At 42.2% G+C, this 22,244-nt stretch overlaps 1 protein-coding gene across 1 annotated transcript in view; it reads left to right on the top strand.

Moving 5' to 3' along the window:
• GCN1 (GCN1 activator of EIF2AK4) overlaps positions 1-17,281 on the top strand; it is a 45,778-nt gene extending 28,497 nt beyond the window's left edge. Inside the window, 34 exon segments of the mRNA XM_086623819.1 lie at positions 484-605; positions 911-1,025; positions 1,515-1,694; positions 2,047-2,136; positions 2,139-2,266; positions 2,989-3,057; positions 3,205-3,255; positions 3,257-3,343; positions 3,453-3,599; positions 3,601-3,636; positions 3,638-3,652; positions 4,015-4,068; positions 4,071-4,159; positions 4,923-5,040; positions 5,188-5,403; positions 5,741-5,905; positions 6,293-6,454; positions 6,906-6,998; positions 7,252-7,360; positions 7,363-7,394; positions 8,366-8,398; positions 8,400-8,636; positions 8,923-8,955; positions 8,957-9,037; positions 9,571-9,720; positions 9,722-9,800; positions 10,379-10,574; positions 11,228-11,342; positions 12,482-12,578; positions 13,489-13,637; positions 14,234-14,300; positions 14,303-14,337; positions 15,754-15,972; positions 16,568-17,281. Of these exon segments, the coding sequence (XP_086479945.1) occupies positions 484-605; positions 911-1,025; positions 1,515-1,694; positions 2,047-2,136; positions 2,139-2,266; positions 2,989-3,057; positions 3,205-3,255; positions 3,257-3,343; positions 3,453-3,599; positions 3,601-3,636; positions 3,638-3,652; positions 4,015-4,068; positions 4,071-4,159; positions 4,923-5,040; positions 5,188-5,403; positions 5,741-5,905; positions 6,293-6,454; positions 6,906-6,998; positions 7,252-7,360; positions 7,363-7,394; positions 8,366-8,398; positions 8,400-8,636; positions 8,923-8,955; positions 8,957-9,037; positions 9,571-9,720; positions 9,722-9,800; positions 10,379-10,574; positions 11,228-11,342; positions 12,482-12,578; positions 13,489-13,637; positions 14,234-14,300; positions 14,303-14,337; positions 15,754-15,972; positions 16,568-16,693 (3,695 nt within the window). The 3' untranslated portion in view covers positions 16,694-17,281.
• Positions 17,282-22,244: the final 4,963 nt, after the last annotated feature.

The following is a 22,244-nucleotide window of genomic DNA, read 5'->3' as shown; positions in this document are numbered from 1 at the left end:
TGCAGAGGAAGAAATGAGTGTCATGAGGCCATTGATTGTGTCTAGTGTCCTAGAATTACTCTTGGTGGAAGAAGGGTTTCTGGTCCTAGACAACATCCTTGTGCCCCTCCCTCCCGTTTTCAAAGGTGGGTGATGCTGGGAGGGCTCCTGCCTGCTCTGAGGCTGTACGTCCAGAGGAGCTCTCACAGCCTAGTGTTCCTTTTGCTGCTGGACACTTCCTGTCCGTATTTCGGCGTACTTAAACTAGGACACGGAGGACTGTTATGTGTTTTTAATGCCACTGGGCTTCTTGTCCTTTCTGAGAGTAGAAATCTGCACCACAGCACTAGCTAGCCACAAGAGCAAGAAGGCAAGAGACTTTCAGCTGTGAGATTTGAGAGCTTTGGGAGAAATTCTACAGATATTTGGCAAATTGTATCGTCTCTTTCCATCCCCTTTAAATGAAGTTGTATTTTCCTCTGGCTGTCTTTTTTGTTCCTTTAGGGGCTCTGTTTGCCTTCGAGATGCTTTGCAGCATGCTTGGAAAGCTCTTTGAGCCCTATGTGGTTCATGTGCTACCTCACTTGCTGCTTTGTTTTGGAGATGGGAACCAGTACGTGCGAGAGGTAAGATGCTTTGAATTTCTGGAGAGAACAGAGTGTTAAGAGAAACGGAAACGCCGTGGATGCGAATGCTGTTGTAACTGGACAAATTGAGAAGGTGGATCCCTTGAGATACTACTAACACAATTTGATCTTCTTAGTAACTGAAAGCATCTTATTTCATCGGCCGTTAATTGGGAGCTATGTGGCTAGCTGCGTCGTTGTACTTAGACGCTGTTATACATGAAGGCTTTGTTCCCATTGAGTCTCTGAGGAAGGACAAAACATGTGTCGTGACACAACTTGTAAATGTTCTCTTCTCCTTGGAGGCTGCAGATGACTGTGCCAAAGCCGTGATGAGCAATTTGAGTACTCATGGAGTGAAGCTGGTTTTGCCATCGCTTCTTGCAGCACTAGAAGAGGAATCTTGGAGAACCAAAGCTGGTATGGACAAATATCTGACTGATGTGGTAGAGAGTGACTCGCAGTTCCCTTCGTCGTCATTCCTTTTGTTTATTCCTTCATCCCTACAGATGACTGTGATAGTTTATTGTCTCATAAGGAGACTGTGGAACTTAACAGCTTTTGAGATATAAATGATTTTCCTGACAGGTTTGAGCAACATTTTCCCCTCAGCAAATTCAAGGGATGCTTTTTACCCCTCGTTTCTCTAGAAGTACTCCAGAAGCTGAAAGTTCTCCCCTCCCTTATTTTCCTTGGTACAACAAAAGAGTCGTTTTTAGTGTCTTAACGTGGTATAGAGTGGCTTAATGCATTTCAGCCATTCTGTGTGTTCTCTGTCTGGTCATACCACTTGTAGATTTGAGTGAGGTAAATGTGATCATCTTCTCATATCTCTTCTTAATGCTGTGTATTGTTTTATCTTTTGTCTTTTTTTTTTTCTTTCTTTCTTTTTGTGTACTTCATGCACAGGATCAGTGGAACTTCTGGGAGCTATGGCGTACTGTGCTCCCAAACAGCTCTCTTCCTGCTTACCCAATATTGTGCCAAAACTTACTGAAGTGCTCACAGATTCTCATGTGAAGGTGCAGAACGCAGGTCAGCAAGCTCTCAGGCAGATTGGGTCTGTCATCAGGAATCCCGAGATCCTGGGTAAGAACTGGCTGCATCTCTTGTGCTGAAGAGTGGTCCTGACATGACCATGGTTTATCATAGCAAGGTCTATGTTCACTATGTTTAGGATTAAATCCAGCCTTCTACAGAAATTAAGCTACTTCTAGAGAAGTGTAACATGAAAACTTAACAGCAGCTGTCTGCGTCAAGGCTTATTGGACGCGCCTTTCTGTTTTGTCAGCTAATGTTAAGAGAATTTTCTGTGTTCCTGTGCTGCTGGTTGCTTTAGAAGGATCTAAAACATCCCATGAGACAACACCAGCTCACCCTGACATGCGTTTTTGTTTCACGTACAAACAAAGTCTTTTCTCTCCTTTTTAAAATTGTTCAGCAATCACTCCAGTTCTGTTGGATGCTCTCACTGATCCCTCCAGGAAGACCCAGAAGTGTCTGCAGACTTTACTGGATACCAAATTTGTCCATTCATTGATGCTCCATCCTTAGCACTGATCATGCCAATTGTTCAGAGAGCTTTTCAAGATCGTTCCACAGACACCAGGAAAATGGCTGCCCAGATCATTGGGAACATGTACTCCCTGACGGATCAGAAGGTACGGTGCTAGAAGAGCTCTCCAACTGCGTGCTGTATTTACTGTGTAGGAGATAACGGAGCAAGCACTAGAGAGAATTTATTTGATTTTGGGATTTTGCTGTCAAGGTGGACAGTGTTAGAATCCATGCAGCTTCTTAATTAAATGTATGTAAATGAACAGATACCGGCTGTAAAAACAGTGAAAATTCTCAGGTGCTTAAGGCTGTCAGCTCTGTACTTTGGTCATCTGGTTATTACCAGATTTATCCCTGCCAACCCCAAAAGGTCTGTCATTTTTACCATGTAAGAAATGCCTTGACAAACAAACAAGCAAAACCAGTACCTGTGAAACACAGATCAGCTGCTTACAAATGGATCCAGGGTTTGTTTGAAAAGAATTTGTAGAACTTGACGGTAGGCTAAGATCTGTGTTAATTTTGGTGCTGATAATCTCTACCTTTAAAACCTTGTGTAAATGTTAAGAGCGTTGGATTTTCCGTAGATACAAAGTGCTGGGCTGTGAGTGAGCATCGAAAGGTTTTGAGTGGTCTGTATGGAACTGGTGGTGCTTCTTGGACTTGCAGACCGATTCAGTGAGCTTATTTGCAGGATGTGAAAGCACTGAGTAAACTCTCGGGATGTTAAGGATGATTGCTAATAATAAGGGGCCGAATGCCCTTTACATGAAGGTGACTTACCTTTCTTTCTTGTTTTGAATCTAGTTCTTACTCTTTGTTTCAGGATCTGGCTCCTTACCTACCCAGTGTGACTCCTGGACTGAAGGCGGTCTCTTGGATCCTGTAACCTGAAGTAAGGCTTTTTGTACAAATACCATTTGTCTTTCTGTGCGTTAAGTTAGGCTTTGTCTTGATCTTCTGTAGATCAAGGCTGCCACATCTCTGTCTTAGTAACTTTGACCTGAACGTTTTGCAAATCTCTGTTTCTCTTCTCTGTTAGGTGCGTACAGTGTCTGCAAAGGCACTGGGAGCCATGGTGAAGGGCATGGTGAGAATCATGCTTTGAGGATTTGTTGCCGTGGCTGATGGAGACACTGACATATGAGCAGAGCTCAGTGGATCGATCTGGTGCTGCTCAAGGTGAGGACAGCTGTGGCTCGATACTGAGCTTAGACTTTCTTCCTGTTAGATCAAATTAGTTGCTTGTTACTTGTGTATATCAGCTCTGTTCCCTGCTTTTTTTCCCCCGGTCTGGCTGAAGTTATGGCTGGTTTGGGGGTAGAAAAACTGGAGAAACTTATGCCAGAGATTGTAGCTACTGCCAGTAAAGTGGATATTGCTCCACATGTACGAGATGGTTATATCATGATGTTCAACTACCTGCCAATTACCTTTGGGAGACAAGTTCACTCCCTATGTTGGTCCCATTATTTCCTTGTATCCTTAAGGTATGTAGCAGACGCTTTAAGAGTTTTACTTATTAGAAGATTAAAACAAAAGCCTAGAGAGTATTTTACACATCATTCACAGTAATTGTGGGATGTGCAAGACTTGTCCCACAGTGCTAGAGTATTTAAAAAATATATTAATTAATTAATTAAAATTGTAAATTATTTCTTCTTCCAGGTTATTTGCTTGCTCTCTTTTGTTTGTAGTCACTAGTCATTTCTTGAATCCACCTTTGTGTGTTCACAGCTCTGTAGTTCATGGCTGAGAGACAGAAAACATCATTTTGTTTTCCTCCTGTTGGTCTTGTATGGTTGTGCAGAAAAAAACCCTTCTTTCCCAGACACTTTGTCTCTCTGCTCAGGCACTGGCAGACGAGAACGAGTTCGTGCGGGACACTGCCCTGCGCGCTGGCCAGAGAGGATCATAAGCATGTACGCCGAGACTGCCATCGCGCTTCTCCTGCCACAGCTTGAGGATGGCCTGTTCGATGACTTGTGGAGGATAAGGTAAGGGACAACCATCTTACCCTCGGACATTTCTCTTCCGTGGTTGAAAAACTGGTGTGATTTAGACTCTACGTGCTCCTTAAGCAAATGCAGAGACCTTCTGGGAAGCAAAAGCACATCTCCCTCTTTCACTTGTTGATTGAATATGACACCTTATAGCACTGAGTCTGCAAAGCCCTGGCAGCCGTGGATCAGGTTTCCTGGTACCTGCAAGCATTCCTACTAGGTTATTAATTCTGGTAGTGACTCTGAAAGCACTTCCAAGGCAGTTGATGTGGCAATATTTAGCCCTCACGTATTGTTTTTCATTTTTCAAGAGGCTGAGTAGGTTATTGCACTGTGTGTATGGAGATGTGCAGTGGAGCACTCACAGCTAATAGCAGTTGCTCCAGGAATTATTTGTACTAAAAAGCTTGTGTCAGCTGAGTGAGCTTACCTCAGGTGAGATTTTTTTGGGGTGAGACAGATACTGGCAATGTCTTGTTCCTTTTTAGAGTCCAGGTTATTCCCTGATTCATTGCTTTGATACAGGAATTCTCTCAGCCCCTTCCAGTTCGGAGTTCATTCCTTCCCTTTCTCTTAGCATGCTGTTTCTCTGTCATGCAGGCAGACTGATCTTACCTACCAGCCCGTGTAGCATTTCAGTGCTGACCGAGCTCTTTGCCTTGAGTTTTGCTCATGTCTGTGTTTGATGTACTGTCCTGTTTGGACAGGTACCACCTGAATACTCCGTTTGTAACACCTGACTTACTCCTGTTACCAGGTTTAGCTCAGTTCAGCTCCTTGGAGATCTTCTGTTCCATATCTCAGGAGTCACTGGAAAAATGACCACAGAAACTGCCTCAGAGGATGACAACTTTGGAACAGCCCAGTCAAACAAGGTAAAGCTGTTCTTGTCTGTTGTGCATTTATTGTTTTTATTTTTAAATCAGCACGCAAAGTCTGCTGGAAAGACGTATTGAATAATCACGTATTTTGTTCTTTTTATAAGTTTCAGGAGTGGATAATGCGATTTTGTTTCTTTTCAGGCTATTATTAATGCTCTCGGAGTGGAGAGGAGGAACAGGGTGCTGGCAGGGCTGTACATGGGCCGCTCTGACACCCAGCTGGTAGTGCGTCAAGCCTCCTTGCACGTCTGGAAGATCGTAGTCTCAAACACTCCTCGCACACTGCGTGAAATTTTGCCAACCCTCTTTGGGCTTCTGCTGAAATTCTTGGCCAGCACTTGTGCCGATAAGCGAACGGTGAGAAACTGAGTAATGCCTCCCTGTTACTGCAGGTGACTGTATAAACTACTCCTGAAGAAGACAGGATAATTCTTTTCTAGAAATCACTCCAAAGCTGTCGTTAATTTAACTGTTCTGAGCATGACTATATCTGAGTTCTCTCTTTGCCGAAGGCAACTGTGGTGACAGTAAAATCATTTTGCTATGTTTACTTATAATAGTAGTATTTCCATTCCTACTACTGTCTCTATACTGGAACAGTAGTTTATGGTCAAAAGTTAGTATTTCCTCACAGTTCACCTTCTTAAATTTTATAAAACATGAAAATAGTTAACTAATACATTTTTGGGAACAGGTTGCAGCACGGACTTTAGGAGACCTTGTCCGAAAATTAGGAGAGAAGATCCTTCCAGAAATCATTCCTATTCTGGAAGATGGACTGAGATCAGACAAGAGTGATGAGAGGCAAGGAGTCTGCATTGGCCTGAGTGAGATCATGAAGTCCACCAGCAGGGATGCGGTAAGTTAAATGTGGGAGGTGAAGTCTCCAGTTTCCTAGATATCTATTTTGTGATACAGGTAGTGCAGTTGAGACAGAATACAGCTAGTGCTGGGCTTGTTTTATGGACTGACTTCAGGGCTTACAACCACGTGAGCTGCTGCTCAGGCAAATGCAAGCATTTGTATCTGTCCGTAAACTCAAAACATTGCACAGTTCTGACTTTTATGAGATAAAATAATAGAAATCAGCCACTAGGTAGCCTTAGAGCACTGCGCGTATTTATGTTGATTAATCCTGCTTTTCTTCCAACATATTTCAAGCAAACAGCAATTTATTTTCAGTTGTGCAAATTCTGCGTTCTTGTTGTGCTTTAGATAGTCTGTAATTTTATCTCTGCATCTTTAGGTACTGCTTTTCTCCGAGTCCCTAGTTCCTACAGTGAGAAAAGCCCTGTGTGACCCTCTGGAAGAAGTCCGAGAGGCTGCAGCTAAAACATTTGAACAGTTGCACTCAACAATTGGACATCAAGCTCTTGAAGATATCCTGCCATTTTTGCTGAAGCAGCTGGTAAGCATTACTCAACATCAGCCAACAACTTGATTAATGATGTTGTGGGACAGGTTTTGAATAATTAGCTTAAAGGAGGAGCAGGATTGTAGTGGCAGACCTTCCAGGGAATGGCAGCTCTATTTTGGCTTCTCCATGGAGTCATCCTAGCCATCGGTAGGGAAGGTCTTGCGGCTAAAGCATAGGCCTAAGAATTGCTACATCTGGCTCTGGTAGGGAATTGCCATCGTCACCTGCTTAAGTTGTTTGGCCACCATTCCTGATTCACTAGATCTTTCTGATGTGACAGAAGAGCTTGATTTGGCTTTTTGCTATATAATATGAGAGCATTTATGGATAGAAGGACTTGTGTGTTGTTTATGATCACATGGTAAATTGTCTATTGAAGTGGGTTCTAGCTTGGTGTGTCACAAAGCATATCTCAGGTTTGTAACTTGCTCTTTCCCTGTAGGATAATGAAGAGACATCTGACTTTGCTGTGGATGGCCTTAAACAAGTTATGGCTGTCAAGAGCCGTGTGGTGCTGCCTTATTTGGTGCCAAAGGTACGACTGGAAACAAATTTTAAACTTCAGAACTGGGCTTTTTCCTCTGCTTCCTGCCAGTTTTCTTTGGACCAATATGCCAAAAGGAAGAGCACAGTTTGAAATTTTCTTCTGATTTTATGTTCAAAGCATTGTTATTTGGGTTGTGATGCATTTATACTTAGAAATTTTTCATATTTTAGATGAACTGAGATTCTTTCTGAAGATAATTTCTGCTTGTCTCAGTTGTTTGTTTTGTTTTTTTTTTCTTTAGCTGACTACTCCCCCTGTGAACACCCGTGTGCTAGCTTTCCTCTCTTCAGTGGCAGGGGACGCTCTGACACGGCACTTGAGTGTCATCCTGCCTGCTATGATGTCTGCGCTGAGGAGAAGCTGGGGACCAGTGAAGAGCAGTTGGCAAGTAGCACGGCTCAGCTCGTTGTTGTGACAGGTTGCCTGAAGATAGAGCTTCGGTTTACTTCCCGGCAACAGAATCGGTGTTCTCTAAGTCACAGATTGCATGTTTTAATTCAGTCCATTAGCTGTCTTGAGGATGAGTCTTTTTGCCTGGTGGCATAGTGTGAGTCAAAAAAACGTATGCTTTCCAAATCTAGTTGTATCCATATAAAAGTCTCTTTGGCCCACAACGAGATACAATTCTCAGTTTGCTTATTCTTGAGAACTGCCAGAGTGTCTAGTTAACTTTATATTTAGTCTTGGTGTAGAAGACTGAGAGATTAAAGGGCTGAAGGGAGGAAGTCTCCTGTTTTGCATGCAGCACTCCTCCTTACTGCTTCCCAAAACACTGGTATTTGGACTCCAGAGAACATCCTGGAGTTGTGATTGGCAGATAGACATGTGCATAAGGTGGTGAATTCGGGATGTTGTTATTGACAGAGTCCTGGTGGTCTGCTGCTGTAGATGCCCATTAGCTCAGCTTCTAGCCCCATGTCTGCCTGGAGATGTCCCAGGTAGCCACAGACATGCTGGTAATTAGTATTATGAACGCACAGCATTGAACTGTCTAATCAAAGAAATGTTATCTGACACAGTCTCTGGGGGCTGAGCAAGACAGGGGAGGCTGAGCTACTCTAATTTTTGGAAATTAGCCCTTCTGCAGCTGGAGAGCAACCTGGGCAGCAATCAGTTCTGCAGAGATTGGTCACCATTAGATTTTGAGAGTGGGTTGTATAACAATCTCTGCTGCAGGACTGAATCAAGCCTTTAATGGTGATGTGGCCAGCTGTTTAATGAGAACTGATGAGCAAGTGGGATATGTCGTAGCATTTCTCTAGGACATAATGCTGTGCATAACATGGGGAAACCAGGGGCTAAATCTGGCTTTGTTCTGTTTGAGAGTTAACATAAAGTTCTTTTGGACTTTGTAGGAGATGGCAAACTGCCAGTCTGTAATCCTGTCCTGTGGAAGATGATGCTGGACAAAGAATTATAACTGAAGATTTACTAGAAGCTACCCGCAGCCCTGAGCTGGGAATGAGACAGGCAGCAGCTGTCAGTCTGAATATCTACTGCTCCAAGACAAAAGCAGACTATACTGGTCATCTCAAGAGCTTGGTTTCAGGCTTGATACGTCTGTTTAATGACACCAACCCTGTAGTGTTGAATGAAAGCTGGGATGCGCTTAATTCCATCACCAAGGTGAGAGGCAGCTGAGAAAGGTTACAGGTGGTAATGCCTGGCAAGGAGAAAATGGGGATAGCTGGTAAAATACTGCCTAAATTGAGTTTTCTGTTTGATTGTAAACTGCATTTACATTGGCAAATGCTGCAAAGGTTGAGAGTTGTAAGATGAGCTTGACTGTGTGAGCCAGTAGCTGGGTCTTGGAAGAGGCAGGAAACGTGTCTTCTCCTGACACAACCTGAGAAGGATTCACAAAGAATAGTTGCTGTGTTGGCTCATCTTTGTATTACTTCTCTCTCTGCAGAAATTAGATGCTGGGAACCAGCTTGCTCTCATTTGAGGACCTGCACAAGGATATCCGTATTGTAGGGAATGAGGCCAAGGGCGAGCATGTGCCGGGGTTCTGTATTCCTAAGAAGGTAAAGGATCAGAACGAGTGTGGATTCGTCAGAGCCGTAATACCCCGCTTTTTGGGGGAACTGGTTGATATGACTCTGCAGCTATTAGAAGCAGTGGCTGTTTGGGCATTCCAAACCTGTTATGGTTGGAGAGACTTTTTGTAGGTTACTGCTGCTACCTGAGTTACCCTACGGAAGGCTCCTTTTGTAACAAGATCTGTGACGGTTTCTGTTACGCCTGTCAGTCATGGTCGCTGGCTGCTTTTTGTGGGGGCGTAATGCTGGACTTCTGTGCCAAATTTCTCTGGTTTAAAAATTCCCCGAGCCGCCACCACTTTTCTCATAGCAACTGGCTTAGTAAGGCATAGATGCATGAAAATCAAACCAAATAAAAGGAGCTCTGTAAATGTGAAGCAGGCAGCTGAAGGTCAACAGGAAATTGAGAGAATCTCTCCAAGTTTCTGCATCTGGTGTATAACAGGAGCAAAAAAAAAAAGATATGTATTTTTTGCATCGTAGCTTCTAAGGCTTTCTTATTTGATTTTCCGTGACAGGGAGTGACTTCCATACTCCTGGTGCTGCGGGAAGGTGTTTTAACTGGTAATCCAGAGCAGAAGGAGGAGGCAGCAAAGGCCTTGGGGCTAGTTATTAAGCTGACTTCTGCTGAAGCTCTTAAACCATCTGTGGTGAGCATTACTGGGCCGACTTATTCGGATCTTGGGAGATCGGTTCAGCTGGAATGTCAAGGTGGCTCTGCTTGAAACATTAAGCCTTCTTTTAGCCAGGTAAGATTCAAATAATTGACTGTGGTTTGTGACCATTTTCCATGCTGACCTGCAGAAATATCTGTTGCTGTTCATGTAATACAGTGAGGATGTCCTGCTGCTGTGGATTTGATATTTAGGAATGGCACTGTACCTGGATTGTGTTCTTCCAACAGCCTCTGGCCTACCAGAAAAGCCCCCAGTGCTTGAATCACTGGGCTGCTTAGAAATGATGATCCCACTTTCAAGTGATTAAAAACTGCCATGCAATTAGTCTTTCATATGTCCACCATTTTTGTGAATCATGCAGTCCAAAGATGATCATCTTGTGTATCTTCGAACTGAGCTGAGCTTTTATTTAGTGCTCTCTATACAAAAGAATGTTCATGAATAGTGTAAAGTCTTTCGAAAGCGTTACCCTTGTAAGTTTTGTGGTATTGGTTCACGTTTTTCTTATTTTAGCAGCGTGTTAGATCTGAACAAGGGCTATTTGTGGTAACTAACTGCTTCAGAAAAGGTCACGCTGTTTCCAGGCTTTGATTTCTAGCCACTGTTTCAGACTTCACTGCACCATTTTCCCTTCTTTCCTCTCTGGTACAGGTTGAGATTGCCCTGAAACCGTTTTTGCCCCAGTTGCAAACAACCTTCACCAAAGCTCTGCAAGACTCGAACCGCGCTGTTCGCCTTAAAGCTGCTGATGCTCTCGGTAAACTCATTGTCATCCATGTGAAAGTGGATCCTCTCTTTACTGAGCTATTGAATGGAATTCGTTCCAGTGATGACTCTGCCATCAGGTAAGCTGAAGGTGATAGCTCAGACCTTCCTGCTTACTAAGGATGAAAGAAAGGGCTAAGGTGAATGAACAAAACTATTATAGCTGTTTATGTAGAATTTCTTTTTTCTCTCCTCTTAATTCTGAGAGTAAGATTTACTTATTAGTAAATGCAGTAAACTGTTCGTCGAGGGTTGTAAAACAAAGAATGTGGGTGATGGGGACTTCCTGGGTCAGAAGCTAAGCTGTGACAGTGTGTGAGGGAAGTGTTGCTTGGTATCTGCCCAGTTCTCTCTCCTGCACACCTCCCAGCAACCCCCTGCAGCCCACTTTCAGATACAAGACTCTATCAATTATCGGTCCGACCTGAACTAATGCAGCTGTTCTTGTATCCTAAGTGCACAAACCCCTAAGAAATTAACTTCCTGATTTGAGAATTTTTTAATGCTTGAATAATCAGAAAATATTTGCATTGTAAGAAGCAGATGCAAGTACACAAACTTGGAAATATTGTCTAGCATGGAGTTTTCAGTGGTGCAGAGCAAGTATCAGCCTCCTAAACTACAAGGCATGTGTAATTGCTGTGTAGGAAACTGCTACAGGTATCCAGAGCTCCGTTTCCACTGTAGAGTGAGGGAGAGGCAGTGTCTGACTGTGCGTTGTGCTCATTTCTAGGGACACCATGCTGCAAGCTCTGCGGTTCGTAACACGAGGAGCTGGTGCGAAAGTCGATGCTGCCATTAGGAAGAATATCAGTGTGGTGCTTCTGGGGATGCTGGGACATGACGAGGTACTGCTTCAGCCAGCTGCAAAGGATCTCTGCTGTAGACAGTCTTAAATTTAATATCTGGATTTTCAACAGAATTGTTTTCTAAAACAACTTCCAGGGGAAATTGCTAATGGTAGAGTGGAAATAAACTTAGAAGAGTGTGGTTGGGCACTACTCACTAAGCTGAATACGGTCCATAAAATGGATCTCGTTGGAGCCTTGTAGTGTGTTAGCTGAGAGTCAGGTGCAGGAGTTGCACATCCCTCACCAATCGCTGGTAACTCTGAAATCCAAGTTTGATGTTTCCTTAGCAACCGTGTATGTGGGTTTGACCCGGCGCTCTGCACCAACATGTCTGAGGCAGCTCTGAAGTCAGATTTGCTTTTTGTCTTGGAGAAAACCTGCAATGCCTTCACTCTGCCCACGCGTGCGTCTGTCGGCTCTCGGGGGGAGTTTATCATTTAGTGTGAGAAAGTTTTCAGGTAATGGTGGATTTTTCCCCAAGGCACAAGAGGCTCTCCAGTTTACTGTAGGGTCTTCTGTATATGGCAGATAGCAACAGTATCATCCGTGAGATTCAAATTAATCATCTAGTAATTTCTTCCCGTTTTAACCTGTGCAGCACGGACATGCAACTGTTGGCATGCTAGAAACAGAAAACATTGAAAAATTTCCACCGGGTAGTAAGTTTCAGGATGGAGAGGAGTAGTGATGGGTAAATAAGCAAGCCAAAACAACAAAAGCCTGGAAGTTTTAAACTAAAAGGAGTATTGCTTATCACAGAGATAAGCTTGTCTAGAAATGACTAGGAGTAATGCTTGCTTTCTAGATGGTCAATCTAAACTTTTAACACATATTTTAAAACACTCACTTTCATCCTTATGATTTTCCATTTAACAAATCAGAATTTATGCAAGATCCCCAGTTCTTTTCTGCTGGCTTTTTTTGACTGTGGATTTGGCTTTAAGTTCTGATATGTACAAGAAACTTTGTGAACTGACAGAAGTCCACAGGTAGTAGCAGTGAAAGGTTGCCTACTAATATTTATGTCCTCCTTCTCTTTTTATTTCATATCATCTTCTGTCACTTGCTCTTCTTGCTCCTTATCTCTGATGTGTATCGAGCTCACCCAGTGCCACTCTCTCCGTCCTTTCCTTTAGGATGCCACCCGCATGGCCTCAGCTGGCTGCTTAGCAGAACTGTGCGCGTTTCTGTCAGAAGAGGAGCTCAGTACTGTTCTCCACCAGCACTTACTGGGTAGGTGAAGCTGTTTGTGGTGACTGGAACTGACTCTAAAAGCAGGGGATGATACCTTCTTAGCCCTTGGTTCAGGAAAACTTTGTGACTAATTATTTAGGTTCCTCCTCTTTATCGTAAACCTGAATCTCTACTTTGGATTTGATTGTACTTTTCTTTTCTCGTGGCAGCTCATTGGAACACTCTGGTACGTAGTTGAGCACAGGGTGGTGGTTGTAATTTGTGGTTACTCATACTTTTTTTCTGGATGTTTTCAGATGAGTTGATGAAAGTACCAGCGTGGCTGAGTAATCGGTAGTGGTGACACAGGGAGGATGGGAGGTGACAGGATGTTCAGACAGGGTGGACGGGAGGGCCATCCCACCTTTTTAGGTGACACTGTGATCTGAGATTGGCTTATGCGTATTGCAGACCGCATCTGATGGCTTCAGATGCTTTTGGAGAATTAACTGATTTGCCTCCAAGTTAGACAAAAACGTGAATTTTGTAGGAACTCATCGTGGTTGGGAATGCTAAGGGATTACTCTCCTCTGTAGGATGAAAAAGGAAATCTGTTAGCTGGTTTCAAATTACAGATGATTTTACAATTAGAGAGTCAAAGCTTGTGTAATTCCAGTGCCAAGCTCCTTCATGCACTAAGTGATGAGGGCCTGGCCGGGTTGAACAATAGAGTCACTTGTTTGTGTCTGGTTTCCCTGTCTGCCCGGAAGCTGTTCCTGTCTGGTAGAGGTGGTGTGTTTTAGCACCGTTTGTGTGGCTCTGGGGAGGAGTGCAGGAAGCAAGGTATTGCTTTAGATGCTGCTTATCGTTTCATTTTGTGGAACTGAATGGACAAACTGACAGAAGCTTTCTCAAATGAAGAGGAATGGATAGCAGGAGCCTTGCTATTGCTCTTTTCTTTCCTTTGCAGCAGATGTCTCTGGCATTGACTGGATGGTGAGGCACGGACGGAGCCTGGCTCTCTCCGTGGCTGTCAATGTTGCTCCAAGCAGGCTGTGTTCCCCCAAATACTACAACAGTGTTCAGGAGATGATCCTCAGCAATGCCACTGCTGACAGGGTAAGCACTACGTGAGAGCGGGCAACTTCTGTTGCGCGCCCTTGTTGGGAGTAGTTTTAAGGTGGGCAGGTTCTCTGCTGCCAACCAGAACAAAAATCCCCAAGTGCCCTCTGAAGATTCTCCCTTGGCTCGATGCAGTTTTTAGTGAAATGACACAACTGTTCTGATTCTTTGAGTTCTGATCTCTGTAGAGACAAAGATTAACTAATCTTCACCTGCAGAGTAGCTTTCTTTGGAGTAAATGACACTTCTGTTGCCCTGTTAGAAGTTCTCTTTCATGGTCCAGGTTCACAAGTGCAGATATTTCGTTTTAAGAGGAAGATTTTAAATCTAGGGTTGAATGAGTCATTCGTGTAGGGGACCTGGGGGCTCTGTGGGGCTTGCCACCTTATTCCATGTGGCTCATAGTCACATTATGATTTTTTCATCATATCACCCAGGAATATTAACCCCTGTTTTCCTGCTTTGCACACTAGGGTTTTTGAAAGATCTGTTTAGCCCTTCTGCAGAAGCTCACCACCACGAGACCATGAGCCTGTTATAAAGGCTGTTTGAGCTCTGCTGTAATAACACCAATTTTTGTCTTTATGTTGAAGATTCCCATTGCAGTTAGTGGCATCAGAGGGATGGGCTTTCTTATGAAATACCACATGGAAGGAGGGGGAACCTGCCTCCAAAACTTTCCAGCCTCTTTATTAAGGTAAGGCTTTTTATGAGAACTACCTGGCCTCGTTCTCCTGTGATCTGAACCTTTCTTTAAGCTAATTCATGTGTGGTTTTCTCTGTCAAATTTCTGTGTGGTAACCCAGCAGGAAACTGAAAGCTCGGTTGCTTATCTTGGGAAGCAATAAATCCCCTGATCCTTGAAAATCTAGGTATGTCTTTTTTGTGGCAAAGGGGCAGACAGACTCACTTTATCAGCCTGGTTTGCAGTTGTGAGTACAATACCGCTATCCCTGCTGAAATATGGAAATGTGACTTTTCATCTTTCTGTGGTAACCTTCAGTTTTGATTCTTACAAATCCATTTTTCCCTTTCCAGTAACAAACAGCTGGCAGAGAAGCAGAGAAAAGTAGCGGGGGTTGTCGTGCTTTTTTAGGTCGCTAAAGGTCAAAGGGCTTTGTTAGAAATGCATCAAATACCAACTCTTACCTTCCCTGGTTTTGCTGCAGAACTTTTTTACTTCCACTGTTGTGGAAGAGAGTAGCTCCTAAAGACTGAGATAAGAGAGTATTGAAGTTAACACTTCTTTCAGTCCATATCTATGTAAATATTCTAACTCAAAATTCCTTTCTTTCTTGGTTGGTCTGTTGTTTTAGAACCTCAGGATGTTTTTAACATCTTAGAAAGACAGGGGAAAATAGAGTGAGGGGTAGTGCTGGAGCAGGAGAGCTGCTTACTTTTGTTGTCATCTTTATTGTGAGTAAAATGTGTTACATTTTCAGGTTTTACATTTCTTTTCAATTGACTTGAAAAACTCTCAAACATGCAAGCTGACATGATGCAGGCCACCATTCTTCAAGGCAGACTTTTTGTCTGAAATCCTACATTCATATCGTAGTATTGTATTAAAATATACAATAAGTATCACAATTGTCACAATACCTTTATCACAGTATTAATAACACAGTTCACATTCAGGTGTCAGCTTTCATGTTTTAAATGTGTTGAGATTAAATAAAAACCACAAAGCTCTGCTTTTTAAAAAAATTTTAAAATGAAATCCACTGTTGAAATGCACCTTTCACTCCGACCAGAGACTGACTTGCTGTTGCTGCTGATTGAGTGTATTTTACAGAGGTGCTGACATGTCGGCTTTTGCCACACTTAGTGGTCGTCGTCATTTCCTGAGACAGTTGACCCTGTCATCAACCACGTTTTTAGAAGTTTTCTTTTGAAAAGGTGTCTCGTTTTCAAGGTTTGATCTTCTCTTACTGTTACGCAGTTTGTTCAAACTTGTTGATAACAAGTTTATCTCCTGTGTATGTGAGCTGAAAACTGCTTGCTTTTCTTGTTATAGTTTAAAATACTTAAATTAGGAAAAAAAAGATAAACCTAATTTTTAAGTACCTGTCCTTGGTATATCTGAATTTAAGTCCATCTTTGTCTCGTTCAGTGTCTCCAAAACTCATCCAGTGACATAAAGTTAGTAGCGGAAAAGATGATCTGGTGGGCAAATAAAAACCATCTTCCCTCACTGGATCCTCAGACAATTAAACCAATTCTCAAAGCACTTCTCGACAACACAAAGGACAAAAACACCAGCGTAAGAGCCTACAGCGACCAAGCTATTGTCAATCTCCTGAAGATGAGAGCGGGTGAAGAAGTGCTTGAGGTACGAGACAGATGAAAATGCAGTCATTGGTAGGAGGCTGTGTCACCTTGCCCTGCCTACGGTTAGGTGTTGTGCCTTCAGCCTCAGAATGTGCTGGCAGTCTCTTGGGAAAGGTGGAGTGGGACATTCCTATTTGCCTTTAAACCTTCATCAGTATTCTCATGCTAAGCCTTGAAGGAACACGCAAGTTACCTGGTCCTGCACAACTTTGCAGTGCAGAATTAATAAAATCAGGGTATTCACCATGGAGCCTTGCTTTCAGAATGCCGTAAGCCCTTGCTGTGCTGTGGTTACCTCAGCTAGGGCTGCTACTGTACTGCTTGTGTCGCTTGTACAACCCTACTGCGACATTAGTGGTGCTAGAGTGTGTTTTAGGATGGACTACTTCATACATCCATTTCCACACCTCTTCTCTAAGTCTCAGCTGCTCTTTGGGTAGTTCCCATGGCTGGAATCATTGAACCAGATGAAGGATTTTGGTATGTTTGAAAGACTGCGGATAAATACAGCTTGTAAGGCACTTAGCTTATTCTTCCTGGAAATGGTAGATGTCATAAGGAATGGGTAATTAATTGGTGGTGTCTTCCTTCCACAGTCAGTTTCCAAGATTCTAGACGCTGCCAGCTTGGAGCTTCTCAACGAAAGCTGCCGGAGATCTCTGAAGAAGCTGGCTGGCCAGGCCGACTCTGATGAACAGATAGATGACACGATCCTGACGTGATAATAAAGCTCCAGAAGACCAGAAAACACTGAACCCACCGCTGCATCAGCATTTCAAATCAAACGCCTATTTTAAATGTTTTCATTTTGAAAATGTTAATTCTGATGGGATTTCATGAAAAGGACTCCCAGAGAGTATTTTAGTATCAAATATACCAGAATAGCCTTAATTAGACCCACATTAGCTGAAAATTGACAATTTGGTCCCCTTTTTGAAACAGATAATGCGCAAGGAACAGCTATACTAATCAATACTGGTAAATTGTGGCCAATTGTGAGATGTGGCTAGAGCACATCAGGCTTAAGCTCTGGTGACACCTATTTCCTTCCCGGATCTGTGCAAAAACCTCACTACTGCCAAGTACTGTTGGCCTTTTCCACAGGCCCTGTGAAGCAGGAATAGAACTCAGTGGAAGTTAAAGCGTATTGTTTTTGTGTACTGCTAACTTGCTGCTTGTGACGGTTCCGGAGACTGAAAATCCCTGTAAAACAAAGTATTTAAACCAGCCTTAGAAATCACAAATGCGAAAGGGGGATTAAATGCAGTCTGTTTAAAGAAGGAAGATTTAATAAAGGTTTCTGACTTTGATCCTTCTGGTGCAAACTGTTCTTTTATAAATTCATTTGTCAAGAAAACTTACACTGTGATTTACTTTTTGGACCATTTTTTTCTAGGTTGTACAGCCTGTAGAGTGGGTAGCGCTGTTATCTATAAAACATTTTGCAAAACTGAGGCAAACTAGGGTTTAAAACCAGCCAGAACTGACATTTAATGAAATTTCTAAGTAATTACTCCTATTAATTTCCAAAGTATTTTTGACTACAGACAGCTTTTTAGTTATTAAACTAGTGAAAGTCCTCTATTTTTATGTCTTCAAGGGCTTCACAAGATGCTTGGCACTTCCAACATACAGATTTTTTTTTTTTGGTCAATGAGTCGTACTGCTCCAAGAAAGCAGTATTTTATTTCACATGGTCAGGTATACCTCTCTCTTAAAATTAATTCCTTTTATACCACCTGACGGAAATAGTGACAAATCTTGTTGCAGAATACAATTTTTTAGAAGGAAAAATGAGTTTTACATTCCGTGTAGAGTAATAGTTAAGTGAGCCTTATCCATTTTATGAAAAACAGAGAAGTGGTTGTACTGAGAAACAAGAGCATAAGATTGTCTGGTGTACCTGATGATAAAGGAGGAAAATACAGTACACATGTCATAAAATTTTAGACCGTAACATGTAACCACATGGGAAACACGTTCTGCTAGAACCAATTTGCTGACTGCTAGCAGTAGCAGCAAACAGAAAAACGTTTCCTCTTTGCTGTACTAATGCCTGAAATGGCAAGATACAATCTCGAGTAGATATTTCGGAGTGCTGTGCTTTATTTGGTCAAAAGTACAAGAACCTGTCAAAACATTCTTGATGTTAAGTCAGCTCCCAACCCTGTGATGTAGGCTCCTGGAAAACAGAGATTTGCTGTAGGTGCCAGACAGTGGAATACTGTTGGAAGGGACTTGGGAAAGTAGCTATTTTAGCCCCTACCTAAGATAGGCAGAGCTCCAACTGACCCATTCCTGACTGACTTCCATATAAGTGGTTTTTATAATGCGTATGGGACATTCCGTAACATCTCTATGCCATCTATTTGATTATTAAACTTTTCAGACTGTCGGAGCTTACTTCATATCTAAAAAAAATTAATCCCTTGCTGCTATTGAGTCCATAGCTGCTTGTCCTATTCCCACAGGCACTGACAATAGTTCATTTTTGCAGCAGCTGCATTGTCACTTCAGTGTTCTCAGCCCTGGATGAAACAAGTTTAGATTTCAAAGTCTTTTCTTATAGATTTTCATCTTTTCTAAACTTAGATTTGCTCCATTCCCATTGATACTTGCCTTGTGATGTCCACTGCTGGATCAGGTCTTCAGGGAGAATATTACTTTGCAAGCCCTACGTAACCCTGTTGTCTATCCCAGCACAAGGTGTGGGTGTTGCTGTTTTTCAACAGCGCAGTATTGTTGACGTGTTCAGTTTGTGGTCAGTATGAAACCAAGCTATAAAATTGCTCTTTGGCTGTTTATTTCCCATCTTGTATTTACTCAGTTGGCTGTTCACTACAAAACTGCAGTACTTTCCAGTTGGTTTTACTGAAATGGTACTGCACTTAATTCATAACAACTATCTGCATTGTGAAGGTGGGTTTTAACTCTGATTTGGCCTTCCAAAATACTTGCAAATCTGTTCTGCTTTCCATTACCTACAGATTAAAAAACGTGTTCTCTATCCCTGCATGCAGATAATTAATGTAAATATTGAGCAGCACCAGTCCTGGGATAATCCACTGTAGAAACTCACTTGCTGCATATTGTTTGCGAGTGAGCTGTATAACTACAGCGAGTAGAATGCAAGTACTGTTGGTGGATATCCCTGGAGTAGCTTAATCTACGTTGTACATTATTCTGATGGGACTGCTGTGTGAAATTCAGAGCCTACTCCACTGAAGTATTTCATTTTAGATACAAAAGTTTTGTCTTCTGTTTCTCTCTCACGCCTTCTCCTGTATCTTTTAGGTGGGAATAACTTGGTTTACTATCTTGACAACTAATTCCAGAGTGTCTTCTTCCTCCCTACAGAAAAATTTGCTGTTTTCCAGGCTTCTAAATCTCAGTTCTTGTCTACAAGATCTCAATGATGATTGCTAGTAGCCTAATTCAGCTGCGTTTGTTTCTATTTATTTCCTTTAAATCTTAAAACTATGTATTTTGAACTGAATTGGTGATAATCAAAGAGTGAAAACTTGTATCCTATGCCAATGCTTAAGGATTTGGCAGTCTCAGGGCACTGGATTAGTTTCACCTATAACGGCTTAGCTGTGTTTGGGATAACAGGAGCAGCAGTTAAGCCACGCAACGCAGAAACTTCTGTGCACTAAAGCGTGTACAAAAGTTTATGCCATTCAAAAACTACTAAATAGGTGGCAAACAGCTCAGCAGTTGCATTGGAATCACTCCATCATTGCAGACAGGAAGGAAGAAAAAAATTGCAAGTTTCTCTGAAGAATGGCAAAGAAATGCGTGAAATAAAATTACAGTTAAATAGAAGCCTTTTTTATTAACTTGTTAATTACAGCTGGTGAGATCTTTCATTATTAAGGACATTTTGATGATTTCTATTTCCACCTTACGTAGCAGCAAGCGCCAAAACTCATTCACCTTTCCAAAGAGCAGATGGATTTCTCCTCTCAGTTTAGTTGTTTCTGAGAGGGAGCAGTAAAAGGTAGGAGCTCACGTGCACCTATTGAGAATACGCCGGTTTCTCAATTGCAGCGAAACACTGAATTGGATTTTGATAGCTACTCTTCACTAAACTATTTATACGCTGCAATAATAATACATCAGAGAGAAAATACTCATAATTTTTGCCACAACATGAGATCTGATAAATTGATTGTGCCAACTTGGAGACTAAAGAATCAATTTTTTTCTCATTTCAAACATCCTGAAAATACCAGTGTCAGTAAAAGATAATTTTTTTCCCACAACTGACTGTAATAACATCTTTGAACTGTCAAGCAACTGTCTCTGAGTGACAGCTGAAATGTGTGCATTTCAAGAAGATCAAAAAATTATTTATGAGAGATTAGTTTAAACTTACGAGGTGCTAAAAATTTCAATGGAAGAGACGTGAAAGCATAAATATTCAATTTTTTTTTTTAGGTCAGTCACAGTTTGTACTGTCCATTGTATCAGGTAAACACGCTGTCTCACACTTCTCACAGGATGTTTCATGAGCTCAAAAACAAAGGTAATAGGAGTCGTCGTCGTGTGGGGTTTGAGCTGGTGGTTTGTCTGCGATTCCAGAGATCTGTCTCCCTGCAGCTGGGCAGCATCCTCAGTCACTCTGATGCTCAAGGCACGTGCTGGGTTATAGGATGTGCTGCCCAAGTGCTTTACTGGGGTGGGTGATACATGTGGAGGAGAGGTCCTTTAGCACCGGGCTAGGTTTGGGCTAGCTGCAAACCCTTTTCTAGCAGGGTTTCTGCGAGCATAAGGCTGTTAAATAATGCTTATGCCAGGTTAACACTCTAGCCTTCTTCCTGCTCCTCGGTTAGCTACATCATACGTTTAAGGATAACGCAGAATGAGCTATAGGGTGTGGTGTTTTACATGCGTGAGTTGCAGAGTGAATGTCAGACAGAGGTCATCTGAGTGGATTTCAGGATGTGTGGGACTTGACAGGGGTGAGCTCTGAAGGCTAGAATACTTTTTGAAGGTTGAGATTAAGGAAGGGTTACAATTAAAACCACAGACATTAGTTGTATTGTTGATCAGAAGTAGTCAGAAATGCAATTTTATGCACTTAAAAAAAAAGTTTCAACCCAGACATGCTATTTTAGTCACACTAGGTTGGTTTGTTTCCAGATGAATTGCGTACAAATTGGACAAATATAACTATGGAACTATACCATAATAAGAAATAGGAAATTAGAATGGGTTAGAGACAATTACCTAAACAAATAGTCTTATTCCTCTTAACCAAACCCTATTGTATAAACCTAGAGAAAAGTCTACAGCTTTCAAGTCAATGTTGAGGGAAAAAGCAGTACTGTTAAAAACTGTCTGTCCTTCTTGAAGAAGCATTCACAGATCACAGCACAGTCGTGGCTGGAAGGCACTTCTGGATTTCAGCTAGGCCAAGCCCTGTGCTCACAGCATGTTCCACCAGAGCAGGTTGCTCAGGCACTGTCCAGCCAGGTTGGACTCTACAGCCTCCCTGGGCAACCTGTTCTGGTATGTGAACACCCTGACAATGTCACTGACATTGTTTGCAGTGGTGATGTTCCACTGATTTCAATTACTACTCGTGCTTGAGTCCCACCAAAAAGATCCTCAGAGTAGCTGCATCTTTAGAACGACTAATTAGACTGTACCTACCAAAAACATTATGGATTGGTATTTTCAAGTTAACTGTCCTGATTTCTGTGTCATCTTTGCCTATTTGCAGTCTCAGTTGACTGCAAAGGTTGTGTTCTTCAGCACTAATACAGCTCTCTCCATGTGAAGACACATGCATGTTAATGAGATATTTGAGTCAATAAATTGTAAATTTACGGTTAAAATAAAAAAAATCAACTTAGTGAATTAAATAATCATGTCAATTTTGGTTTGAATCTATGCTAAACTAAAATTACTTTTAAGAGAGATGCAATGCCTAGCACGTTGCCTTTTGGTTTTTTTTTTATGTATTATTGAAAAGCCTCATAACTGTGAAACGAAGAAGTCCCAAGTAATTTACATATTCTACACCAAAATACCGCATAGGTTGATCCAGAGAAAAAAAAAAAAAAAGCATTCTTGTGCTGTCTCCACCTAAAAGTGGCCATCAGCTAAAAGCGATCACAGCCTTGCCGAGATTGTGTAGCCATTATCTGTGAACTGACAGCAAAATTACTCAGGCTGTTTGTGTGCGTCAGACAACTGGGAGAGTGCTGTTTGAAACTGTGGATCTGGGCTGTGGATTGCAGGGACAGCTGCCAATGCGTGTGAGGT

The sequence above is a fragment of the Tauraco erythrolophus genome, chromosome 19 (genome assembly GCF_009769465.1).
Source record: "Tauraco erythrolophus isolate bTauEry1 chromosome 19, bTauEry1.pri, whole genome shotgun sequence".
Classification (NCBI taxonomy): Eukaryota; Metazoa; Chordata; class Aves; order Musophagiformes; family Musophagidae; genus Tauraco; species Tauraco erythrolophus.
This window is presented reverse-complemented; position numbering and strand designations above follow the sequence as displayed.